Source organism: Amphichorda felina, assembly GCF_050947745.1.
Source record: "Amphichorda felina strain 45539 chromosome Unknown scaffold_1, whole genome shotgun sequence".
Classification (NCBI taxonomy): Eukaryota; Fungi; Ascomycota; class Sordariomycetes; order Hypocreales; family Bionectriaceae; genus Amphichorda; species Amphichorda felina.
In genome coordinates, this window is record NW_028145049.1 from 4,535,700 (window position 1) to 4,555,509 (window position 19,810).

At 54.6% G+C, this 19,810-nt stretch overlaps 5 protein-coding genes across 5 annotated transcripts; 1 reads left to right on the plus strand and 4 right to left on the minus strand.

Moving 5' to 3' along the window:
- Nucleotides 1–1,298: 1,298 nt before the first annotated feature.
- Nucleotides 1,299–2,179, minus strand: ACO1O0_001485 (uncharacterized protein; the record flags this gene model as incomplete). The annotated part of the gene is made up of 2 exons (XM_083190971.1): nt 1,299–1,960; nt 2,053–2,179. 2 exons carry the CDS (start codon nt 2,177–2,179, stop codon nt 1,299–1,301), a joined length of 789 nt encoding a protein of 262 aa, XP_083054830.1.
- Nucleotides 2,180–4,548: 2,369 nt separating this feature from the next.
- Nucleotides 4,549–5,559, minus strand: ACO1O0_001486 (uncharacterized protein; the record flags this gene model as incomplete). The annotated part of the gene is made up of 1 exon (XM_083190972.1): nt 4,549–5,559. One exon carries the CDS (start codon nt 5,557–5,559, stop codon nt 4,549–4,551), a length of 1,011 nt encoding a protein of 336 aa, XP_083054831.1.
- A 1,926-nt stretch (nt 5,560–7,485) lies between these two features.
- Nucleotides 7,486–8,136, minus strand: ACO1O0_001487 (uncharacterized protein; the record flags this gene model as incomplete). The annotated part of the gene is made up of 2 exons (XM_083190973.1): nt 7,486–7,746; nt 7,987–8,136. 2 exons carry the CDS (start codon nt 8,134–8,136, stop codon nt 7,486–7,488), a joined length of 411 nt encoding a protein of 136 aa, XP_083054832.1.
- Nucleotides 8,137–8,860: 724 nt separating this feature from the next.
- On the minus strand, nt 8,861–10,019 carry ACO1O0_001488 (chaperonin 10-like protein; the record flags this gene model as incomplete). The annotated part of the gene is made up of 2 exons (XM_083190974.1): nt 8,861–9,401; nt 9,499–10,019. The coding sequence occupies 2 exons, from the start codon at nt 10,017–10,019 to the stop codon at nt 8,861–8,863; spliced, it is 1,062 nt and encodes a 353-aa protein (XP_083054833.1).
- Nucleotides 10,020–10,788: 769 nt separating this feature from the next.
- ACO1O0_001489 (Type I Iterative PKS) lies at nt 10,789–19,784 on the plus strand (the record flags this gene model as incomplete). The annotated part of the gene is made up of 3 exons (XM_083190975.1): nt 10,789–10,793; nt 10,851–11,325; nt 11,409–19,784. 3 exons carry the CDS (start codon nt 10,789–10,791, stop codon nt 19,782–19,784), a joined length of 8,856 nt encoding a protein of 2,951 aa, XP_083054834.1.
- Between the last annotated feature and the right edge of the window lie 26 nt (nt 19,785–19,810).

Sequence of the window (19,810 nt, forward strand, 5' to 3'; positions counted from 1 at the left end):
TTTGAGCGCTGTGCTGACCATTAGGATAGACCTAAAACCCGACAACATCATGGTAAAGATTGAGGATCCTTCAATTTTTAAACGAGATGCCGAGGATGAATTCAACAGCCCATTGCCGTAAAAGCACATAGATGGGCGCATAATCTACCTCGCTCGAAATAACTACGGACCGCTTGCTCGCCCAACGGGAGTCATTCAACTCGTGGACTTTGATCTATCCGTCGCAACAAAACCAGGCTAGATACACACCGGTGCCATTCAGGCCGAAATATACCGGTCACCAGAAGTTGTACTAAATTCTGGTTATACCTACTCGGCGGATATATGGAGCCTTGGGGTTATGGTAAGAATGGGCTGCCGTGTATTTTTAGTGGTAGTGATGCTGAACTGGTGATTCTACTTTGACAGCTATGGGACTTGCTTGAGGGGAAGGCGCTCTTCGACCCTGTGATCCCCAACAACCCTAGCGAATACGATGACGAGGCACATCTTGGCCAGATGGCAGCCCTGCTCGGCCCTCCGCCCCCGAGTCTTCTATCTGGCGGTCGAAGAACTAACATGTTTTATGACAGCAACGGTAAGAAATCCTGAGAAACCCCCGGTATTAACCGTAGACGCCCCGCTCATATATGTGTTTAGGAACCCTCAAGGACCCTAGTTGTATCCCTGGGAATTTTACTCTAGAGAACACAATCACCTGCATGAGCGGCGAAGAGAAGGCGAGATTCATGAGTTTCGTGAAAAGAATAGCGATATAGAACCTCGAGGAGATGAGTATTGCAAAGGAGCTGCTAGAAAGACCCGTGACTGTACGATGAGTTCTCCCAGGATTAGAGTGGATGCTCATGACTGATACCCTGCTACCTCCTCTGTCCTCTCGGCGGCCTCTACCCACGCCCTGAGCCAGCTCTCGGCGTCGTTCTTCTTGATCTTGGCTGCTGCATCGAAGCCCATGCGGTTCACTCCAGTCAAGAGTCAGAGCCAATGACGGCAACCGGCAGAAGTACACGTCTCCAATCTCCACACTCTCCGCAATAGCCACCCATTGCAGCATCTGAACTGCTCCAATTGGAAGATTTTGATTCGGTGACGTACATTAAAGCATTCAAGCGGCCGGGGGTCTAGATCCGGCACATTGTCGCGGCGGGATCGGTGTCGGTACATTGGCGTTAGGAAATTGATCGTATAAATCATACCCATACTATTTGTACGAGACAGATTGCTATTTGGATACCTCAAGCATCGGGGAGACTCTTTATAGCCCCTAGCCCTGAAATATACACCCAAATCTAGGGTACCTACTCGGCATTCTCAAGCAGAGTAGACTCAAGCTCCAGGCCTCCCGACCTGACGCGGTCCACGAACCCGTGCCCTAAAACTCCAGGCGTGAGACATCCGCCCCTGATACCCGCCGACAGATTCCGACCGTAGAGAAGTGTAGCAGCCGCCTGGGCCATGATCAGCCCGGCAAAGGGATAGTGCCCATCGGGGAACGCCAGCTTGATGTGGCAGTACTTCCCATGCTGCCCCTCCTCGGCGGGATCAGCCGCCACGAGGGCCTGCATCTTGACGGGCACGCTCCTGACCTGCTCGTCGGTGGGACCAGACCCGGTGTTGGGGGCGAGATGGAGCAGGAGGTTCTTGAAGAAGCCGAATCGCGCCAGGCCGAGAAGGGAGGTGATGAGCCAGCACCGCAGCATGTTGACTATGCCGCCGAAGAAGGATGGCGCCATGTCGTACTCGTTGTACTGGAAGCTGGGGCCCCAGCTGCCGTCTGGACCGCCGAGAAGACCCCAGGTTCTGTTGACGAGAGCGCGGACCTGGTTTGCGCTCGGCGAGGAGTTGGAGAGCAGCCCCAGCACGGGATCTCGATGTACACCCGGGATGACGTGGGGGGTTGCCGTGTATGGAATGGGCGAGAGTGATGATGGTTGCTCGACGGCGGCCATAATTCTGGGGCCTTTGCTCGCGTATTCAAGCATTGTTCGGAATGTGCCTCCGCTCACGTTGGTACTTTGAACCAAGTCAGCTCTCGTAATTCTCCCATCACACCTAGCTCGATCCCCAAGAGAGATAGATGGCCGTACTCGAGCTCGTCAATTCGCAGCGTCATCTTGCCCAACTTGGCCGACCATTTCGAAGCAATTTCGCGAGAAGCGTGAACAGCCATGAGGTCCATGGCGCCCGTCAGGGCTCCACAGGCATGGATGAGCTATCGTCCATCCTGGTTAGCTCGTCCGATCTCCAGATCTCATCGGAACCCGCAGGATCCGCATCGTAAGCCCGGGGGCCCGCTTTGACTCCACTGGTGATCATATCATGCTTACAGCGACGCCGTTCTGCTCGGCCTGTTTGTGGTACTTGGCGATCCAGGAGTGGACGAGGGTGGGGACGGCGGCACTGCGTTGCCCATGTTAGATGCTGTTACTAGGGAAGGGGGGAGAGAGGGTCAACCTGTCCAGGTAGTCTGTTCGGCTTTCCACGCATGCGCGAATGACCCTTTCTCCGTCGAGCGGATACATGACGCAGCTGATGCAGACAGTGGCCTTGCCAACGACCTGCCCCAGCTTCTCGGCATCATCTGGCGTGACAATCTCGAGCTCTAATATCCGTCGCATTTAGTATTGGAGTGATGGTCAATTGGGCTTGCGCAAGATGGCAATCGCAGTCTCACCTGGCTGCACTCTGTCTGGATACTCCCTTCTGAGCCTCGCCGCGAGCTTCTCGAGGCGATCTCGAGACCGGCCTGCTATCGCCCATTGGAGATTCGTGGGCAATTGGGCCGCGATGTGGAGGCAGACGTGCGTGCCTGTGAATCCAGAGGCCCCGACCACGATGATGCCGTATTGTCGAGATGAGTCTGCCATGCCGCTGGTGGTGAAGGAGGAATTGGGAAGCGTTTGCAGAAATGGAAGGCGTCTACAACACACAACCCGCCCATTATAGGCCCAAGCGCGTGACCTAAATATTAACAAGGGAAGAAAAAGCGATGCCGGAAGAGAAGAGGGCGGTGCAATGGCGGAGCGGACATTTTGCGGACTTTGTTGGTTGGATGCAGTGCAGAGATCAAGGATCAAAGCATGGAGGGCACGTCGCCACCATGCCACCCATGGACCACCGGAATATTACAGCCCTAGAGTACTCCAACCCCCAAAACCGTGCACTAATGCATGCTCCAGTTAGGCCGTTATGGGTGAGGGAGCTTGTTGGTACTTAAAGGAGGATGACGCCGAGCCTCAGGGCGCACAAAGAGATTGGGTGGAAGCTATTCGCGACGAAGACAAGAAGCTGTTATGGGGACGTAGGCTAGATCAGCAAAGGTTATCTTGCCACCAACCAGCTACTCCCTGCCCTCTAGCAAACGATCCGAGGCACAGAGCGTGTCCTGGACCTCGCTCAGGTACTGGCTATCAATGGCGGGTTGGACACGTTCGAGATGGTATACCCTGAACCTGGATCATCCCCACCCTGTGTGTAAGCGCATGTGTGGGAGACGCGGTGTAGATACGGGGATGCGAGACTTACCACGCGGCTTGACCCGTATTAAAGCCCTTTACCCACTAACTAGTTTCGCAGTTTCACCACTAGTTGAGGTGGTGGTCTCCATTTACCTCAGGAGAGTACGTGTAGGTTAGTAGTAGGTCTAGTGATCGGAGCTCCACGAGTTCACTTCAGATCTCTTTCGAGCTTCCGCCCGTCGCACCATCATCCTTCGCCATGGCACCAAAAGCACCCTGTGGACCGCGAATAGACGTGTCGGCCCCGCCAGATATTTCAAAGGATGAGATGGACTTTTTAGATTCCTCCTTCTTTCAATCGGAAGAGTCTCCTAAGCCACAGCTTCCACCCCCAGCGTCCATTGTTGAGAAGTACGGCAGTAGAGGAGGCGCCCTCATCGTTAGAATCGAGGACCAAAACATGATCACCAAGATAGATCATAAGTACTACTTGAGACTGTAAGAGGCCTAGGCCATGTGGGCAATCCGAAAGGTCTTTCCAAACGGCGAAATACCCCTCCCAGAGGTCTTCGGATGGAGGAGACATGACCCCGAGTACTGGAAGTGTTCCAAGATGTTGGTCGGGGGCTGGGGCTGGGGCTGGGGCTGGAAGTGAGGCTCGGCCCAGAGTCTTGACTACGTTGCAATCCCACGACAAGAAGGCCATACGACACTGATACGGTCTCCCATCAATTGTTCAACCCGTTGAGCATATTTAATCCCATAATTAGAAATCTTCTCTTTGGTGCTAGCGGTACCAATCGTTTATCCCCGACTATTTTCTACCTTCTATTCGACATATATCTCTAGCCGTATCCCTATTGCCAATATAGAGCGGCTACGTATATGGTACATCGGCCTTTTCATAGCGTAGTTCGACGACGAATGGGTACATACTAGTAAATATAATATAGGAACTGAGTAAGAAGATGCCGCTGATTAGGATACGCTATACTAGCGTCGTATATAGAGCTAGATATAAGGGACTCGTACGTATATCAGTAGGGTGTAGTACAAGGCAATATTACGCAAGCACTTGGGTCTCTGTAATCTATACCCCATCATTCCTCCGAGTCAGGTCCCGGATGGCCCGGATATAAGCTTCCAGGTGCGGGTGCCTGCCGTGCGCCCGCTGCAGCAGCACCGCAATGATACTCGCTGACGAATCTGAGGCCATCTGAGCCGCTGCCGTCGGTCGATCTGTAGCAGTAGTGGACGATTCGGAGTATTCGGAGGTCGGCGTGGCTAGGTTGGGTGAAGAAGGAGAGAAGCTGTCGGCCGTCGGGGCAGCCTTGAGGACCTGCTTCTGGCCCCGGCTTAGCTTCTCATACAGGTGGTTGATGAGTTCCACGGTCATGACGGCTCGTGCAGTAGATAGGCTACAGTCGTCGTCGCCGCTGTTGCCGTTGCCATTGTTGTTGCCACCGGCGGACCGAGCTTGGGGCACGAGTTGGGCATAAAGATCAGAGCAGACGTGCGTGAATGCGTCTAGGATCTGCTCGCAGCACGAGACTGCTTGCAAGATGAGGCTGGTAGTCATCCTGGGTGTGTAGTCATGTAGAACAGGCGATGGTAACCGCGGGTGGCGCCGGCCATTGCTGACGGCGCAAACTCGGTTTTCTTCTTCTTGCTGCTGGACCGTCGCTGTGACCCGGCCGAGGATCCCTAGGATGGCTCTGGTTATGACGATGAGTTCGATGGTGTATTTTATGCCGGTGACTTTCGTCATGCGGTACGCTTTTAGATTCAACTCTGCGAGTTCCCGCATATCTGTCTCTATTCTGTCTGCGGCCCGTTTCCCATCTGCCTGTTCCGGAGGCGGCGGTGGTACGAGCGGACTCGAGAAGAGGTCGTCCAGTCCATTTTCCAGGCCGAACTTTGGGTCCATTCCAACAAGCGTATTGTCCGAGTCCTCACTGGCTACCATGTAGTAGTCGGCTGTGTCAGATAATAGGTCCTCCGAGAGCTCCCCGCTAGTAATGGCCGTCACCGCATTCGACCACAACAGGTCGTCATGGAACTCTGGAAGGTCCCCAGGATGGATTTCTGGATACTGCTTCATGCTGGTCGGTAGTTTCTTGGGTGACCCAGCGGTGCATAGTCCCAAGCGTTCCCTTGAATGTACTCGTGCATGTGCCGGGCCCCTTAGGGTGCTGGAGTCATTCACGGGGCGCCCACTTCTTTGGCGTGCTATTCTCGATGGATATAATTAGCGCATAAACGGGGGATACATCTATCTGCATAGCCTAAGGTAGGTTGCAACTTACGGTTGTAGACGCACAGGGCACCAGCCTTGAGGCAACGCACACAGTGGTCCGACGTCGCCAGGGGTTCTCTCTTGCAGCGGACTTTGAGATCTCGGCACCGATCACATGTCTGCCGCAGGGGCATATTGATCCTGGTTGCGGGTTTCGCAAACATATCGTCGGGACAAAGGGGACGCAGGTTGGTAATTGCAGCCCGTGGGGTGGTGTGTCAGACACGTTTGGTCAGACGTTATCGGCATATTTATCTTGCCTATGTAGTAAAATACCTCCCGAACTGCTAGCTAGTCTAACCGTCTGTCACGGGCAAGACAAGGAAAGAGAGATAAAATGCCGCACCGTTCACTAATGTATGCAGGATCTCGCCTGCAGAGGTCTTCCGCAAAAATGCGACGCCGTTATTATGCAGCTAGTATTGGGCCTCATATTGCACGACATACACCCTAGTTTATGACGGATTTCTCAGTGGAAATCTCGTCTATCCACGCGGAATTCCTAATCAACTGACTTACGCCTTCTAACTACGTATATCTCGCTAGAGTCTAGGTGCCGGTCATCGGATCTATATCCAGTTCTCGGGGGGAACGAACTTTCTACGCAATTACCGTCTAACCTCTCGGGCTCATAACCATCGCAAACCTGCGACGCCACTATTATGCAGCTAGTATCGGCCTTATATTATACGACATCTTGGCTCCAACGCATATCTATAGCGGTCGGTGACGGTCATGGTTCACTTCCAAGGGTTTATCGAATGATGCTACCGACACCATATGCTAAGTGAGATCCTGAGACACGACCCATAGGACGGCCGCCCGGCAGGCAGAATCGAATCGCAGCAGGGTTACAACAAATACGACGTTATTACCCGTACATGTGTCGATAATGTTGAAATTTTGGTGCCTCGGGCAGCTACATAGGCAGACGTGAAGAGCTTTTACCCGGCTATACGGTCGGCTATCCGTATAGGCTAAGGAATAGGTATAAAGCTTCAATTGACAACGGGCCTGAAACAGCTAGAAAGGCTTCCCTAGTAGCGTAGTTCCTCGACGTTTCAACCGCCAACGGCTTATGTAGCTAGAGTCATAGTTCAACCTTGCTAGTTAACCAATAACCTTCGACCTTACGAGTCACAAAGATCTTTGACTAGGGCTAGAACTAGAGCTAGAGCTAGAGCTAGAGCTAGAGAGCTATCTAGATGCCCGATACCCGATGACCGATGCCCAACGCTAGAGGCTGCAGTCGCCATTTTTCGACCGTACGAGTTACCAAACCTACGCTCATCAGGCATTTCGCTAAGGCCCGCGATCCGACTATAAGGAATGAGATAATACCACGGATGGCATATAGGATACCAAAACGGAAGAATTAAAGGGGCCATAGACTGAGGAAAGGGCCTGTTTGTTCGCTGCTAGCATGTTCGGTCTGGGGGCCAGTGTTGAAACGTTGGTGCCTTAGGTAGCCATATAGGTAGATCCTACCTTCTTCGAACCTTGCCTTTATAGCTAGCTTGATACCTATGCTCTTCCTCGTATGTCTCACCCGTCTTGCTATAGAAAATCATGCCCATTAGGTACACGTCGTCAGTATAAGCAAACCCTCGGCTTTATATTTATTTGTATCTGTCTTAGGACAGTCTTTATAGTCAAGTGGCCCTGTTTGGGTAACTATCATGCCATGCGCTGCCAAGGGAACGAAAATGAACGTCCTGTAGTCCTCTAGTCCTAATCGACAATCCCTCCGTTCTCAGTGTAAGCCTTCTCATATACAATCGAGATTTGGCCCTTGGAAGAATCAATCCACCCGGTCTCGGGAACACGCCCTTTTGTCTGATACTCCGGGTCCTTGACCAGCTCCAGCATGTGCTCCATGTCGCGGACGTAGTAGGTGAGGACGGCGGCATGCGCAGTGCCGACGGTCCAGCCAGGCCGGACTTTGCCCACCGTCTCTGCTAGGGCAGCCGACATGGATGAGGGTGTGTAGGTCTAGGGCGGTGCATACCCCGAGGGATGCGTGTTAGCAAGTGATCTTGGTGTCAGTCATCATGCTGGGGATTGTTATTATACTGGGGCCCTAGATGTATTATGTGGCTGACAGGGGTTCCTGGAGCCCCGGGGCCCCGGAAGCTCTCAGCCGGCAGCCAACACATGCAACATGGGGTGTGCGTGTGTGTGTCGATATGTCACTGCCAAGTGGGAGAGGAAGAGATGAGGGGGGCCACGAACCACGGCGTATTTAAAGACATTGTGCCTCTTGACAAGCTCCACCCAATCGTGATTGATGATATTGTGGAAGTGGGTTTCAAACTCCTCGTCTGTCTTGCTGGCGTCCTTGTAGTGGTAGGCAGAGACCTTGAGAACGTCATGAGAGGCCATGATTGTCGATACCGGAGAGAGAGGGGGGGGGGGGATAGGCCGTGCAACGGTGCAAGAAGACCCTCGTATGAGTACGGATACGTAAGATGTGAGATAATAGTGGGCGGTGAGACAAAGATGTTGATTTGGGATTAGACAGCAGACAGGCGTAGCACCGTGACGCTGGTCTTCTCCGCTGCGGAATAAGATGCCACGCTGGGATGGGCTGCCTCCATACTTTTATGCTTCCCATCGAGTCGTGGCACATGCGCAGTGTTCTCCGTACACGTCCTCGTACTCGTACCTTCAGCCAAAAACCAAACTCCTCACGTAATACTCCGTATTCATGTTATATACCTACCTACATGTAGTAGTACTCCGTACTCCGCATCAAACCGCCAAAATTCCCGGTCTTGGCACTCCGCAAAACTACTCGGTTAGCTCCATGCCCTACTAAGGTTAACGTAGCACCTCAAGCTATTTTATTCGAATCGGGATATTAATGGTACTACGTACATAGTTCCCCTTGGGGCCCTCCACGTAGAGCACTCGGTATGAACCCTGTACCCATTTCAGGAGTACCTTGCTGCGTGCCTGAATACATGTACATGTAACCACGAGTATCCGTACTATTCCTCTTATGAAATGGACTTGCAACGACTTCCAACTCCCTGCAAGAAACCACCTAATAGGAGTATGGATAAACCGCACGGTGGCAATATACAAATAGCTACTACCTTCATTTCTAGGTATCCCAAGACACAGGGTAGACCAGCTTATACCCCGCCGTCTTACCCGTACGAACCTCGTCAATCCCCTCCTCCAGAGCTTCCAATCCTCCCGATCGGACTCGAAACTCGGGTGGTTGCACCAACCCTTGCCGCGCCCATCCCTCTGCCATCACGTATAGCCGAGCCGCAAACCGACGAGCCGACTCGCGCGCTGGCCTGCCGTATACGCCATCTAGCTTGACGACCCGCCCTAGCAGCTCCAGCGTCTGCACCCAGTCCACCGTGACGTCCCGCCGCGTGTACTTGACGTGCGTGGGGGGCGCCTCCAGCGCGATGTACGTCCCGCCCCTGGCCGCCCCCAGCGCCTCGAAGCACATGGCCATGGTCTCCGCCGTCGTGACGCAGTCCAGCGCGTGCGCCAGCCTGCCGCCCGTGAGGTTCCTGATCTCGCGCCCGCAGGTGCCCTGGCCGTAGTCGAACGTGGCCACGGCGCCCAGGTGCCTCAGCGCGGGGGCGTTGCTGGGGCTGCAGGTGACGACTGGTTTTATGCCGGAGCTGCGTGTGGCGGACGTCCCCGTTGTCAGCATTCAAAAGTAGCAAACAGTAACATAGATAGCCTATCCGGGAGGGGGGGACAGATGATAGTGCTTACAGTTTGAGAAGCTGGATCGCCATCCGGCCCGAGGCCGTGTTGCCCCCGGCGATGAGCACGTACTCTGGCCGCTCGCCCTCTTCGGACCCAGGCATCGCGAGCCCCAGGTGGTGGAACATGGCATAACCTGCCGTCCCTATGGCTAGTCCTAGCGTGCACGCCTGGTGGCACGTCATGGTCGCGGGAACCCTGCAGCAGAGGTCCTCCGTGGCGACGACAAGGTCCGTGAAGGCGCCAGTGTTGGCGTCGTCCGCGTTCAGGCCGTGGGCGAAGCCAAAGACCAGGTCGCCTGGCTGGAACCGCGTCACGGCGTCGCCTACGCGGATGACGGTGCCGGAGAAGTCGTAGCCGCCGATGCTGGGGACCGGCGAGTAGTCGATTGTCTTGGCGTCGGCTGGGTTCAGGGCGACGGCTGCGGTCTTGCAGAGCATCTGGCCTGGCTGGATGTCGGGGATGGGGGCATCGTGGATGAGCTTGTATTTGCCAGTGCCATGGCCGATAAGGGCCTTTCGGACGCCCATGGTTGGATGTTGAACTTGGAGGACTGCGATGGGAAGTAAGTATTTGGGTGCGTTTTGGTAAGATGAGGGAGAAAGATACAAACCCGAGCCCAGGTGATATGCTCTGGGATCAGCCTTTAGACAATACAGTCCCAGGAAGAGAGACGTGGCAAGGAGGCTGTGTGTTAGATGTTAGTCAAACCCTTGAGGTCCACGCAATATGCCGACCAAACATCCTACCGAAGTCGGCAGGATTTCTTGGACTATAACAATATCATCCCGCCATGGCATTGTCGGTGAATACTAGCAGTGAGTAGCACGATCAATGAGCGAGCGGGGAGGATCGGGTTTGTCCAACTAGGCACATAAAATACTACCCGATCTTATGCGTGGTTGCTTGTTTATTGTCCTTCTCCCATTTTTTTATTATTTTTATTCTTCATCTTCATCTTCTTTTTTTCTTCTTTTTGGTTTATATATATAGTTCTAAAGACGGCTCCCACTCATGTCAGTGCCCAGATGAAGCTGCTATTATCATTGCTTCTGTCAAGCACCGTAGCTTCGGGCCACTTTGAGACATCACACTAGCCACACGCCGAAAACATGGCACGCCAACAAGGATGGAAGACCGATCCCGTGGCTATTGTCGGGGCGAGCTGTCGCTTCCCAGGAGGTGCCAACTCTCCATCAAAATTGTGGCAGATGCTGAGAGACCCTCCGGATCTTCGAAAGGAGATTCCCTTGAGCAAGTTCAACCAGAAATCGTTCCATCACCCAGACGGTTCACGTCATGGAGTAAGTGTCTCTGGGTTTGACATGCTATCTGAACAATTGCTGATCCCCGGGTAAGAGTTCCAACGTGTCTCACTCATACGTTCTGGAAGAAGACCCTGGCCAATTCGACCATGGCTTCTTCAATCTCCACCCCAAGGAGGCCGAGAGCATGGACCCCCAACAGCGAATCCTCCTCGAGATAGTCTACGAAGGTATCGAGTCAGCCGGCTATTCCATGTCAGAGCTCCGAGGATCCTCGACGGGTGTCTTTGTCGGCCAGATGACGGACGACTACTACGATCTGCTCAACCGGGACGTACAATGCTCTCCTCAGTACACGGCCACTGGGGTGACCAGGTCGATTGTGGCGAATCGAGTATCGTACTTCTTTGACTGGCGGGGACCGTCTGTGAATATCGACACGGCTTGTTCTTCGAGTCTGGTTGCTCTACACCTAGCTGTGCAGGCCCTGAGGAGTGGAGAGACTCAGCTGGCTGTGGCGGCTGGGGTGAACCTGATCCTCGGGCCAGAAAAGTACATCTATGAGTCCCAAGTAAGTCAAATCTATAAACTATTCTCAGCTCTCAAGACCAGGATTGAGCCGTCATGTTTCCCAGGCTAAGACTGTCGTATTAGCTATCCATGCTTTCACCCACAGGCCGCTCCAGAATGTGGGATTCCGGCGCAGACGGGTACGCAAGGGGAGAAGGCTTCGTAGCCATCGTCCTTAAGCCCCTGAGCCAGGCTCTGGCAGACAACGACCACATCGAGTGTATCATCAGGGAGACCGGAGTGAACCAGGACGGCCGATCCGATGGCCTGACTGTCCCCAGCTCAGAGGCGCAGGCATCACTGATTCGCTCCACGTATAGCAAATGTGGATTGGACTGGAGAAAGCCGGAGCACCGTTGTCAGTATTTCGAGGCTCATGGGACGGGAACGCAAGCGGGTGATCCCAAGGAGGCCCGCGCAATTCACAATGCATTCTTTTCTGAGCGCGATGAACAGGACGACTCGAGGGGAGAGAGCGGAGAGGACGATCCCCTCTACGTCGGTTCAATCAAGACAGTCATAGGCCACCTCGAGGGCGCCGCAGGTCTTGCTGGGTTGCTCAAGGCATCTTTGGCAGTACAGCAAGGCCAGATCCCCCTAAACTTACACTTCAAGCGCCTCAACCCCAAGATCGAACCCTTCTATGGCCACCTCGAGGTTCCCACAAGCTTACAGCCTTGGCCAAAACTACCAGCCGGATCTCCACGAAGAGCCAGCGTCAACTCTTTTGGATTTGGAGGAACAAATGCTCACGCAATAATTGAGAGCTGGGACCCGTGTGACAGTCTCTATGGTGCCAATCTTGCCACATCTTGTAGGCATCAGGCTGATCGCCTTCAGCATTATGGTCCTTTCGCTCTCTCTGCAGGATCAAGGGAGGGACTGATGGATACCATTTCCGCACTGTCCCATACACTCAAAGCAGAACCATGCATCAATCTTCAAGACCTTGCCTGGACACTCCAACTCCGCCGGGAGCATTTCCCTGTCCGAGCTTCCATTGCTGCGGCAGACAGAGAACAGTTGATAGAACGACTAGATGCTGCCAGTCGAGATGCCGACACCCTTTCTATGCAGTCGTCCCAGGCCGTCCGGGTCACCGAAAGGTACCCTGCTCGCATTCTGGGCATCTTCACTGGCCAGGGCGCCCAATGGCCCAAGATGGGTGCGGGTTTATACAGAAACTCGGCGCGTTTCCGCCAGTCGATCAAGATACTCCAGGCGTCCCTGGACAGCCTTGTCGATCCCCCATCCTGGTCCATCGACTCGGAGCTGCTGGCCGCGCCAGACCGTTCCCGGCTCCAACTCGCTGAGATTGCGCAGCCGCTCTGCACTGCTGTCCAGATTGCCCTGGTGGATCTTCTCGGAGCCGCTGGGATCTCTTTCCGTGGCGTTGTTGGGCACTCCTCGGGAGAGATTGCAGCAGTATACGCGGCTGGGTATCTCGATGCCACGGATGCGATTCGCATTGCCTACTACCGTGGGGTTCACTCGCACCTCGCATCCTCGCCCACCGGCCAGGCAGGAAAGATGATGGCAGTGGGGCTCTTATTCCAGAATGCTGAGACCTTCTGCCACCGGCCTCAGTTTCTTGGGCGTATCCGAGTAGCTGCGAGCAATGCCAGAGCTAGTGTCACTATCTCTGGAGACGGCGATGCCATCCAAGAGGCCAAGGCGGTCCTTGACCAGGAGAATACTTTTGCGCGAGTCCTCTTTGTAGACAAGGCATATCACTCTCATCACATGGAGCCATGTGCTGAGCCGTACCTGGAGTCACTGCGCATCTGCGGCATCAAAGTCAGGAGACGCAGCATTCACGGCGACTGTACGTGGTACTCGAGCGTGCACGGGTCCAGCGGTCGCTCCATAAACGACCCAGATAGCTTCGCTGGCCAGTACTGGGTCGACAATCTCGTCAGCCCAGTCATGTTCTCCCAGGCTCTTGATCGAGCTGTACAGGAGGGTCAACGATTCGATCTTGCACTCGAGATCGGCCCGCACCCAGCCCTGCGTGGTCCAGCTACCGATTTGATTAAGAGCTTGACAGGTTTCCCGATGCCATACAGTGGAGTGCTCAGAAGAAACGAAGATGACCTTGTCTCGTTCTCCGACGCTCTAGGACTCGTGTGGAAGAACATTGACTCGCCGAGTCAACGTTTCCCCAACTTCCAAGCATTCGCACAAGCCTGCGAGCCATCCCCGTACCTGTTCCGCCCTCGGGTTTGTAAGTCTCTGCCCCAATTCCCGTGGGATCACAAGTCCTCTATGCTGTTCGAGTCGCGAACGTCCAAGCTGTGGCGATGGCGTCCAGAGCCAGAACACGACCTGCTCGGCGTGCCGACTGTCAGCGGTAACCGCCAAGAGGTGCGCTGGCGAAAGATTATGAGGATCGAAGAGATGGACTGGCTGCGTGGGCACAAGTTCCAGAACCAGGTTCTGTTCCCGGCTGCTGGATACGTGTCCATGGCTGTCGAGGCTGCATCTTACCTGGTCCCGGGTCAGCCCAAGAAGCTGATCGAGCTGAACGATATTCAGATCCATCGAGCTATTACTCTTTCGGAGCAGTCCCACGCTGGCGTCGAGGTCACCTTCACGATCCGCACACGCAGTCAAGATGCAACGGCCATTGTCGCCGACTATTCTTGCTTCAGCATTGAAGCCGATGCCGGAGCTGATGAGAATAGTCACTGCAACTTTACAGGATCGGCAACAATCATAATCAACACCAGCCTAGACATGGAGGCACTGCGACCGTTGAGAAAAGCACCGGATCTTCCGCCCACAGACGTCAGCCTCGACCATTTCTACTCGGAGGTCAGCGCCATCGGCCTCGACTACTCAGGGGAATTCCTAGCAGACTCCATCCACAGACGCCTAGGCTTCGCCACTGTGTCAATGAGCCAGCGTTCCAGGACTCACTTCCGCATGGACCCTGCCGTCCTGGATGCCTCGTTTCACGGCGTCTTCGCCGCCTTTTGCTACCCAGGGGACGGGCGCATGTGGACTGCCTACCTCCCGACCAGCATTCGTCGCGTGAGGATCACACCGCGGGATCAGAAACAGGTTGAGAAGAAGAGGGAGTTTGTCGCCGACTGCTTCCTGCGAGAGGCGTCTGAAAAGATCATCAGGGCCGACGTGGATATTTATTCCACGGCGGGAGGGGGCCTGGAATGTCAGTTCGAGAGTCTGACCTGCACCTCGTTCAAGACGCAGGATCCCGATGAAGACCGCAAGCTATTCTCCCACACTGTCTGGAGAAAGGACATCTCATCTGGCATTGAGGGAAGCAAGATTGTCAAAGCGAGCCATGCCGATTATAGGCTGTACGAGGTGCTGGAGCGGACTTCATATTTCTTCCTCAGGAGACTCCGGAGCCAAGTCTCACCATCCGAGATTGGATCTATGCCGTGGCACTTCCAGTCGTTGCTGGGCTGGGTGATTGACAGGCTGCTTCCCTCCATTGAACAGGGGCAGCATCCTCGAGTCAGGGCCGAGTGGGAAGTCGACCAAGAAGATGATATCAAGGCCTGGCATGACGAGTTCCCAGATGACATCAGCCTGCGCGCCGTCCACGCCATCGGTTGGGAGTCCCCGGATATTGTTCGTGGTAATGTACCTGCGTTGCAAGTCCTCATGCAAGATGGCATCCTCGATAGAGTCTACAAGGAGTGTATAGGCGGACCGGCAAGCAACGCCCAGGCCGGTGAACTCGTCGGTCAGCTCGCCCACCGCTACCCGCAGATGAAAATCCTTGAGATTGGAGCTGGAACAGGTAGCATGACGGAAACAGCGTTGAAGTGCCTCCAGTCCAACTTTGCCTCGTATATCTACACTGACATCTCGCCGGGCTTCTTCGAAAAGGCCGCTGCTTCATTATCTGCACACGCACACAAAATGCTCTTCAAGACGCTGGACATTGAGCGTGATCCGCTGGAGCAAGGGTTTGAGGGGCATTCCTTCGATGTCATCATGGCCTCCAACGTGCTGCATGCCACCAAATCGCTGGACACCACCATAGCCAATTGCCACAAGCTTCTGAGGCCAGGCGGACGAATGATATTGATAGAGATCACCAGCGAGCCCCTGTGGATTCAGACAATCTTCTCGGTGCTGCCAGGTTGGTGGCTGGGGCAGGAAGATGGTCGCATGGACCATCCGAGTGTCTCGATCGATGAGTGGGAAAGCATACTGCGCCGCCAGGAGTTCTCTGGGGTTGACATCGAGTGTCGCGACAGCGAGGACGAGGACATGTATACTTTCTCCGTCTTTACGACGCAGGCCTTGGATCAGAGGGTCAGCGCGCTCAGGAGTCCTCTCGACATGGAGCCTAGCCACTCACTGTCTCCGAAAATTGACAACCTGGTCATTATCGGTCCCGAGGCTAGCGCAGTAGCAGACCAAGTACCGTTAGCAGCTGAGGTTGAGAAACTTCTATCTCCCTTTGCAAACAGTGTTTCCCTTACCAACGGGCTGGAAGACCCGAAATTGGCCGAGGGCAGTCTGCCGTTGGGAACCGTCGCCATTTCGCTAGTTGATCTAGGGGAGGCGACGTTCCGACACATGAATCAGGGCAAGTTCCAAGCCATCAAGACCATCCTGGACAACTCAAAGCATATCCTCTGGGCTACCAAGGGATGTCGCGCTGACGATCCATATGCCAACATCATGGTTGGCCTGGGGCGGTCGGCGATGCAGGAGCTGACCCATCTTGGCCTTCAATTTGTCGATCTGGATCCAGATAAGACAGAAGAACCTGCGGTGTTGTTGTCGAATATGCTCCTTCGCATGTTGTATGCCGATAACCCCGAGTTTGAAGATGTACTCTGGTCGAACGAGACGGAGATTGCGATCCAGGATGGCAACACATACATACCGAGGATCCTTCCTGAAAACATCAAGAATCATAGGGTTAATTCAGGAAAAAGGCACATACAGAGTCGAGTGAGTCCATCGCAGCATCCAGTCACACTAAAGAGAGAGTCGCCGAGTGGTATATTCTCCCTGGAGCAGGCAGGAAGAGACAACATCAACAACAATAACAACAACAACGACGACGACAGCGAGAGCAAGAACACCAAAAAGCTTACTCGGCTACATGTGCATTACTGCTCTATTTTCCCTGTGGTTACGAGAGAAGGGCAGCATCGATTCGTCTGTTTCGGCACAGATATCGACTCTGGCGAAAACCTCCTCGCCCTGACATCCACCAACACCTCTCTCATCTGGGTTCCCTCTCGTGACCTCATCCCAACAGGCCAGTTGACAAGAAACAATGCTGAACAGGGGCTTCTACGAGAGTCTCTGACACAACTCGTTTGCGAGAACCTGATCAAGCCCCTGACCAACACCGGGGCCACAATTTGGCTGCACGACACGGATGCCTTTGTCACCAGCATTGCTTCCAAAGTGGCCACCGCACACGGCGCCAAACTGTTCTGGACCGCCTCGACCGTCTCCAGAGCTATTAGCGACACAGCTGGGGGACCCCGTGTTATCCACCCCTTTATCACTGAACGAGATATTCTTGGGATACTTCCAGCGGATGTTCAGTGCCTGATTACGGTTGGGGCAGAGTCTGTTACTGGGGTTAATCAACGACTGGCTTCCTACCTAAGCAGCAACGCCAAGGTTCATCATCTCGCCAGCGAGGCCAACCATACAGGATGTCTTCCCGTCTCACTAGACTTGGACGAGGCTCGTGAGTGTCTCAGAGCAGCAGCAGAAGCAAATTCATCGGTGACTGGGCCATTGTCATTCACCCCCGGAACCACCGTCGACAGGCTGCCCACTAACCGCACAATGGCGCCATATCTGTCTGCGCCCCTGGATATTGTCGACTGGGTCAATGTGGAGAATGTTGACGCCCTTGTAAAGCCCCTCGACGTGAGAAACATGTTCTCCGGGAACAAGACATACTTCCTCGTTGGCCTCACGGGTGATGTTGGCCTCTCCCTCTGCGACTGGATGATCGACAATGGGGCTCGACACCTGGCCCTCTCCAGCCGAAAGCCCAACATTGACAGTCGAGTCATGCAGGCGTGGGAGCGAAAGGGTGCGAATGTCCGGGTGTTTGCACTAGACGTCACAGACGAGCAGATTCTGCGAGATGTCCACGGCCAGATCGTCAAGACGATGCCTCCCATTGGGGGTGTGGCTAACGCTGCCATGGTCCTCCGGGACAGACCCTTCAGTGCCATGTCCCTGGAGGATTTCGACGCCGTCCTGGCCCCCAAGGTTCGAGGCAGCGAGCATCTCGACAAGATCTTCTACGCCGACGACCTCGACTTCTTCATCTTCTTCTCGTCCATGTCCCGTGTCGCTGGCACCCCGGGCCAGTCCAACTACGCCGCTGCCAACATGTTCATGGCAAGCCTGGCAGTGCAGCGGAGGGCACGCGGTGTGGCTGCCTCGGTGGTGGATATTGGTATGCTCGTTGGGTTCGGGTGGATATGGCGAAACGCCGACGAGTGGCTCCAGTTGCAGATGAAGCAGGCTGCGTACATGCCCATTTCCGAACCCGAGTTCCATACCATCATGGCCGAGGCCATCGAAGCCGGTCGAGCGGATGGCCACCTCAATCCAGAGATCCACACGGGGCTCTCCATGTCAAACACGGCCTCCCGGAAGCGCTTCCCGCGGTTCTCGCACATTGTCCCTAGCGAGAAGCAGGGAGTCACTTTGGGAAGCCCAGGCGCCGAGGCAGTCAAGACGGTCCGGCAGCAGATCACCGAGGCAGGCAGCGACGAGGATGTGCTGGCTGTGATTGAGGCGGCCTTCTCCCGCAAGCTGCGTCTGGTGCTTCAGCTAACCGACACGATCTCGCCCGTCGACCCCAAGATGGCTCTGCTCTCATTGGGCATTGACTCGTTGATTGCGGTTGAGCTGCGGTCCTGGTTCTTGAAGGAGCTCGCTGTCGACGTGCCCACTCTGAGGATCCTCAGTGATGCTACGATTGAGGATATTAGTTTCGAGGCCAAGTCCAAGTTGGGTGTGTTCGAAGGAAAGCAGCAATTTTCGACCCCTGCGGCGGTGAAACCCAATGTTCTGGGCCAGGCTCCTATTCCTAAAGCATCGTCTCAGCAGCAAGATGCGCAACAGCAGTTCGATGGCGTGGATATGATGGACAGCACCGCCTCACCATCTGCTGTGCCATCATCGTCTGTCGATGGAAGGCTTGCTACTCGATCACAGTCGCCTACCTTCTCAGAAGATTTGGACCTGATCAAGTCGGAGAGTCCTGCCATGGCCTCGGCAGTCCCAGACACCGATACTGGTGTCTATGAGCGTACTGGAGATAGCCAACTCGTATCCGGTCAGATGGACGTTCGGCCTGCCACGATGGATTGGGACAAAGAGGTTGCAAAGGCCTGCGAGGAACTGCTTTCTCAACCGCTGACACCTTCTGAATCTTTGATACATGACGGACTCGAGAGCGAGACTGATCCAAACAACTTGGTCGTAGTGCTCACAGGCGCCACCGGGTTTTTGGGCAGCTCCATATTACAGCGTCTTGTCGAGAATCCCCGAGTTCAAAGCGTGCACTGCATTGCCATCCGCCGGACTAGAAACATCTCAAACACACGCCGTGTGTCGGTCAAAAGTGACAAGATCATTGAGTATCCTGGTGACCTTGAGGCCCCCCTTCTTGGGCTCTCAGAAGCCGAGTTTGACCATCTCAGCAGCCGCGCCGACATGATCATCCACAACGCCGCGCAGGTGTCATTCCTCAAGCCCTATCAGTCACTCCGCCGGGCCAACGTTTCCTCTACCGTTGAGCTCTGCCGTCTTGCACTTGCACGGTCCATTCCCCTGCATTTTGTGTCAACCGGCTCCGTCTCGCTTGTTCCAACAATCGCCAGCTATCATAGCGCCAATGAGCAGGTTGCACAGCCTGCTCTGTCTGAGAAATCGGCAGCCGATCGCATACCTGAGCCATCATCACGGAGCGGATATAGAGACAGTAAATGGGTGGCCGAACGCATCCTGGAGACAGTTGCGGTTGAGTGCGGTGTGCCTGTGTGGATCCATCGGCCGACGACTATTGTTGGGGACGGGGCGCCCAGGCTGGACATTATGGCCTCTGTTATCAACTCTTCCCGAACCTCGGGCAAGGTACCATCAATCGAGGACAAGGTGGACGGACATCTCGACCTGGTGTCGGTGCAAGATGTATCCGGTAAGCTGGTTGATGTTGCGCTGACTACGGTCAGGGCAGCGACTGGGGGTGAGACAGCAAACTTTGTGCATCATTGTAGTGATAGGAAGTTTCATCCAGCGCAGCTGAAGGCGTATCTTGAGGAGCAGGATGGAGGACAGACATCATACGAGGTTGTCGAGTTTCAAGCATGGATGGATGCTGCGGCGAGGGTCGGCATGGATCCCCTGATTCACGACTTTTTGACGGGTACTTTGACGGATGGGAACAAGTTCCGCACACCATCATTGATACGGGGAGACTAAAACATCTGTGTTCCTTTTATTGAATG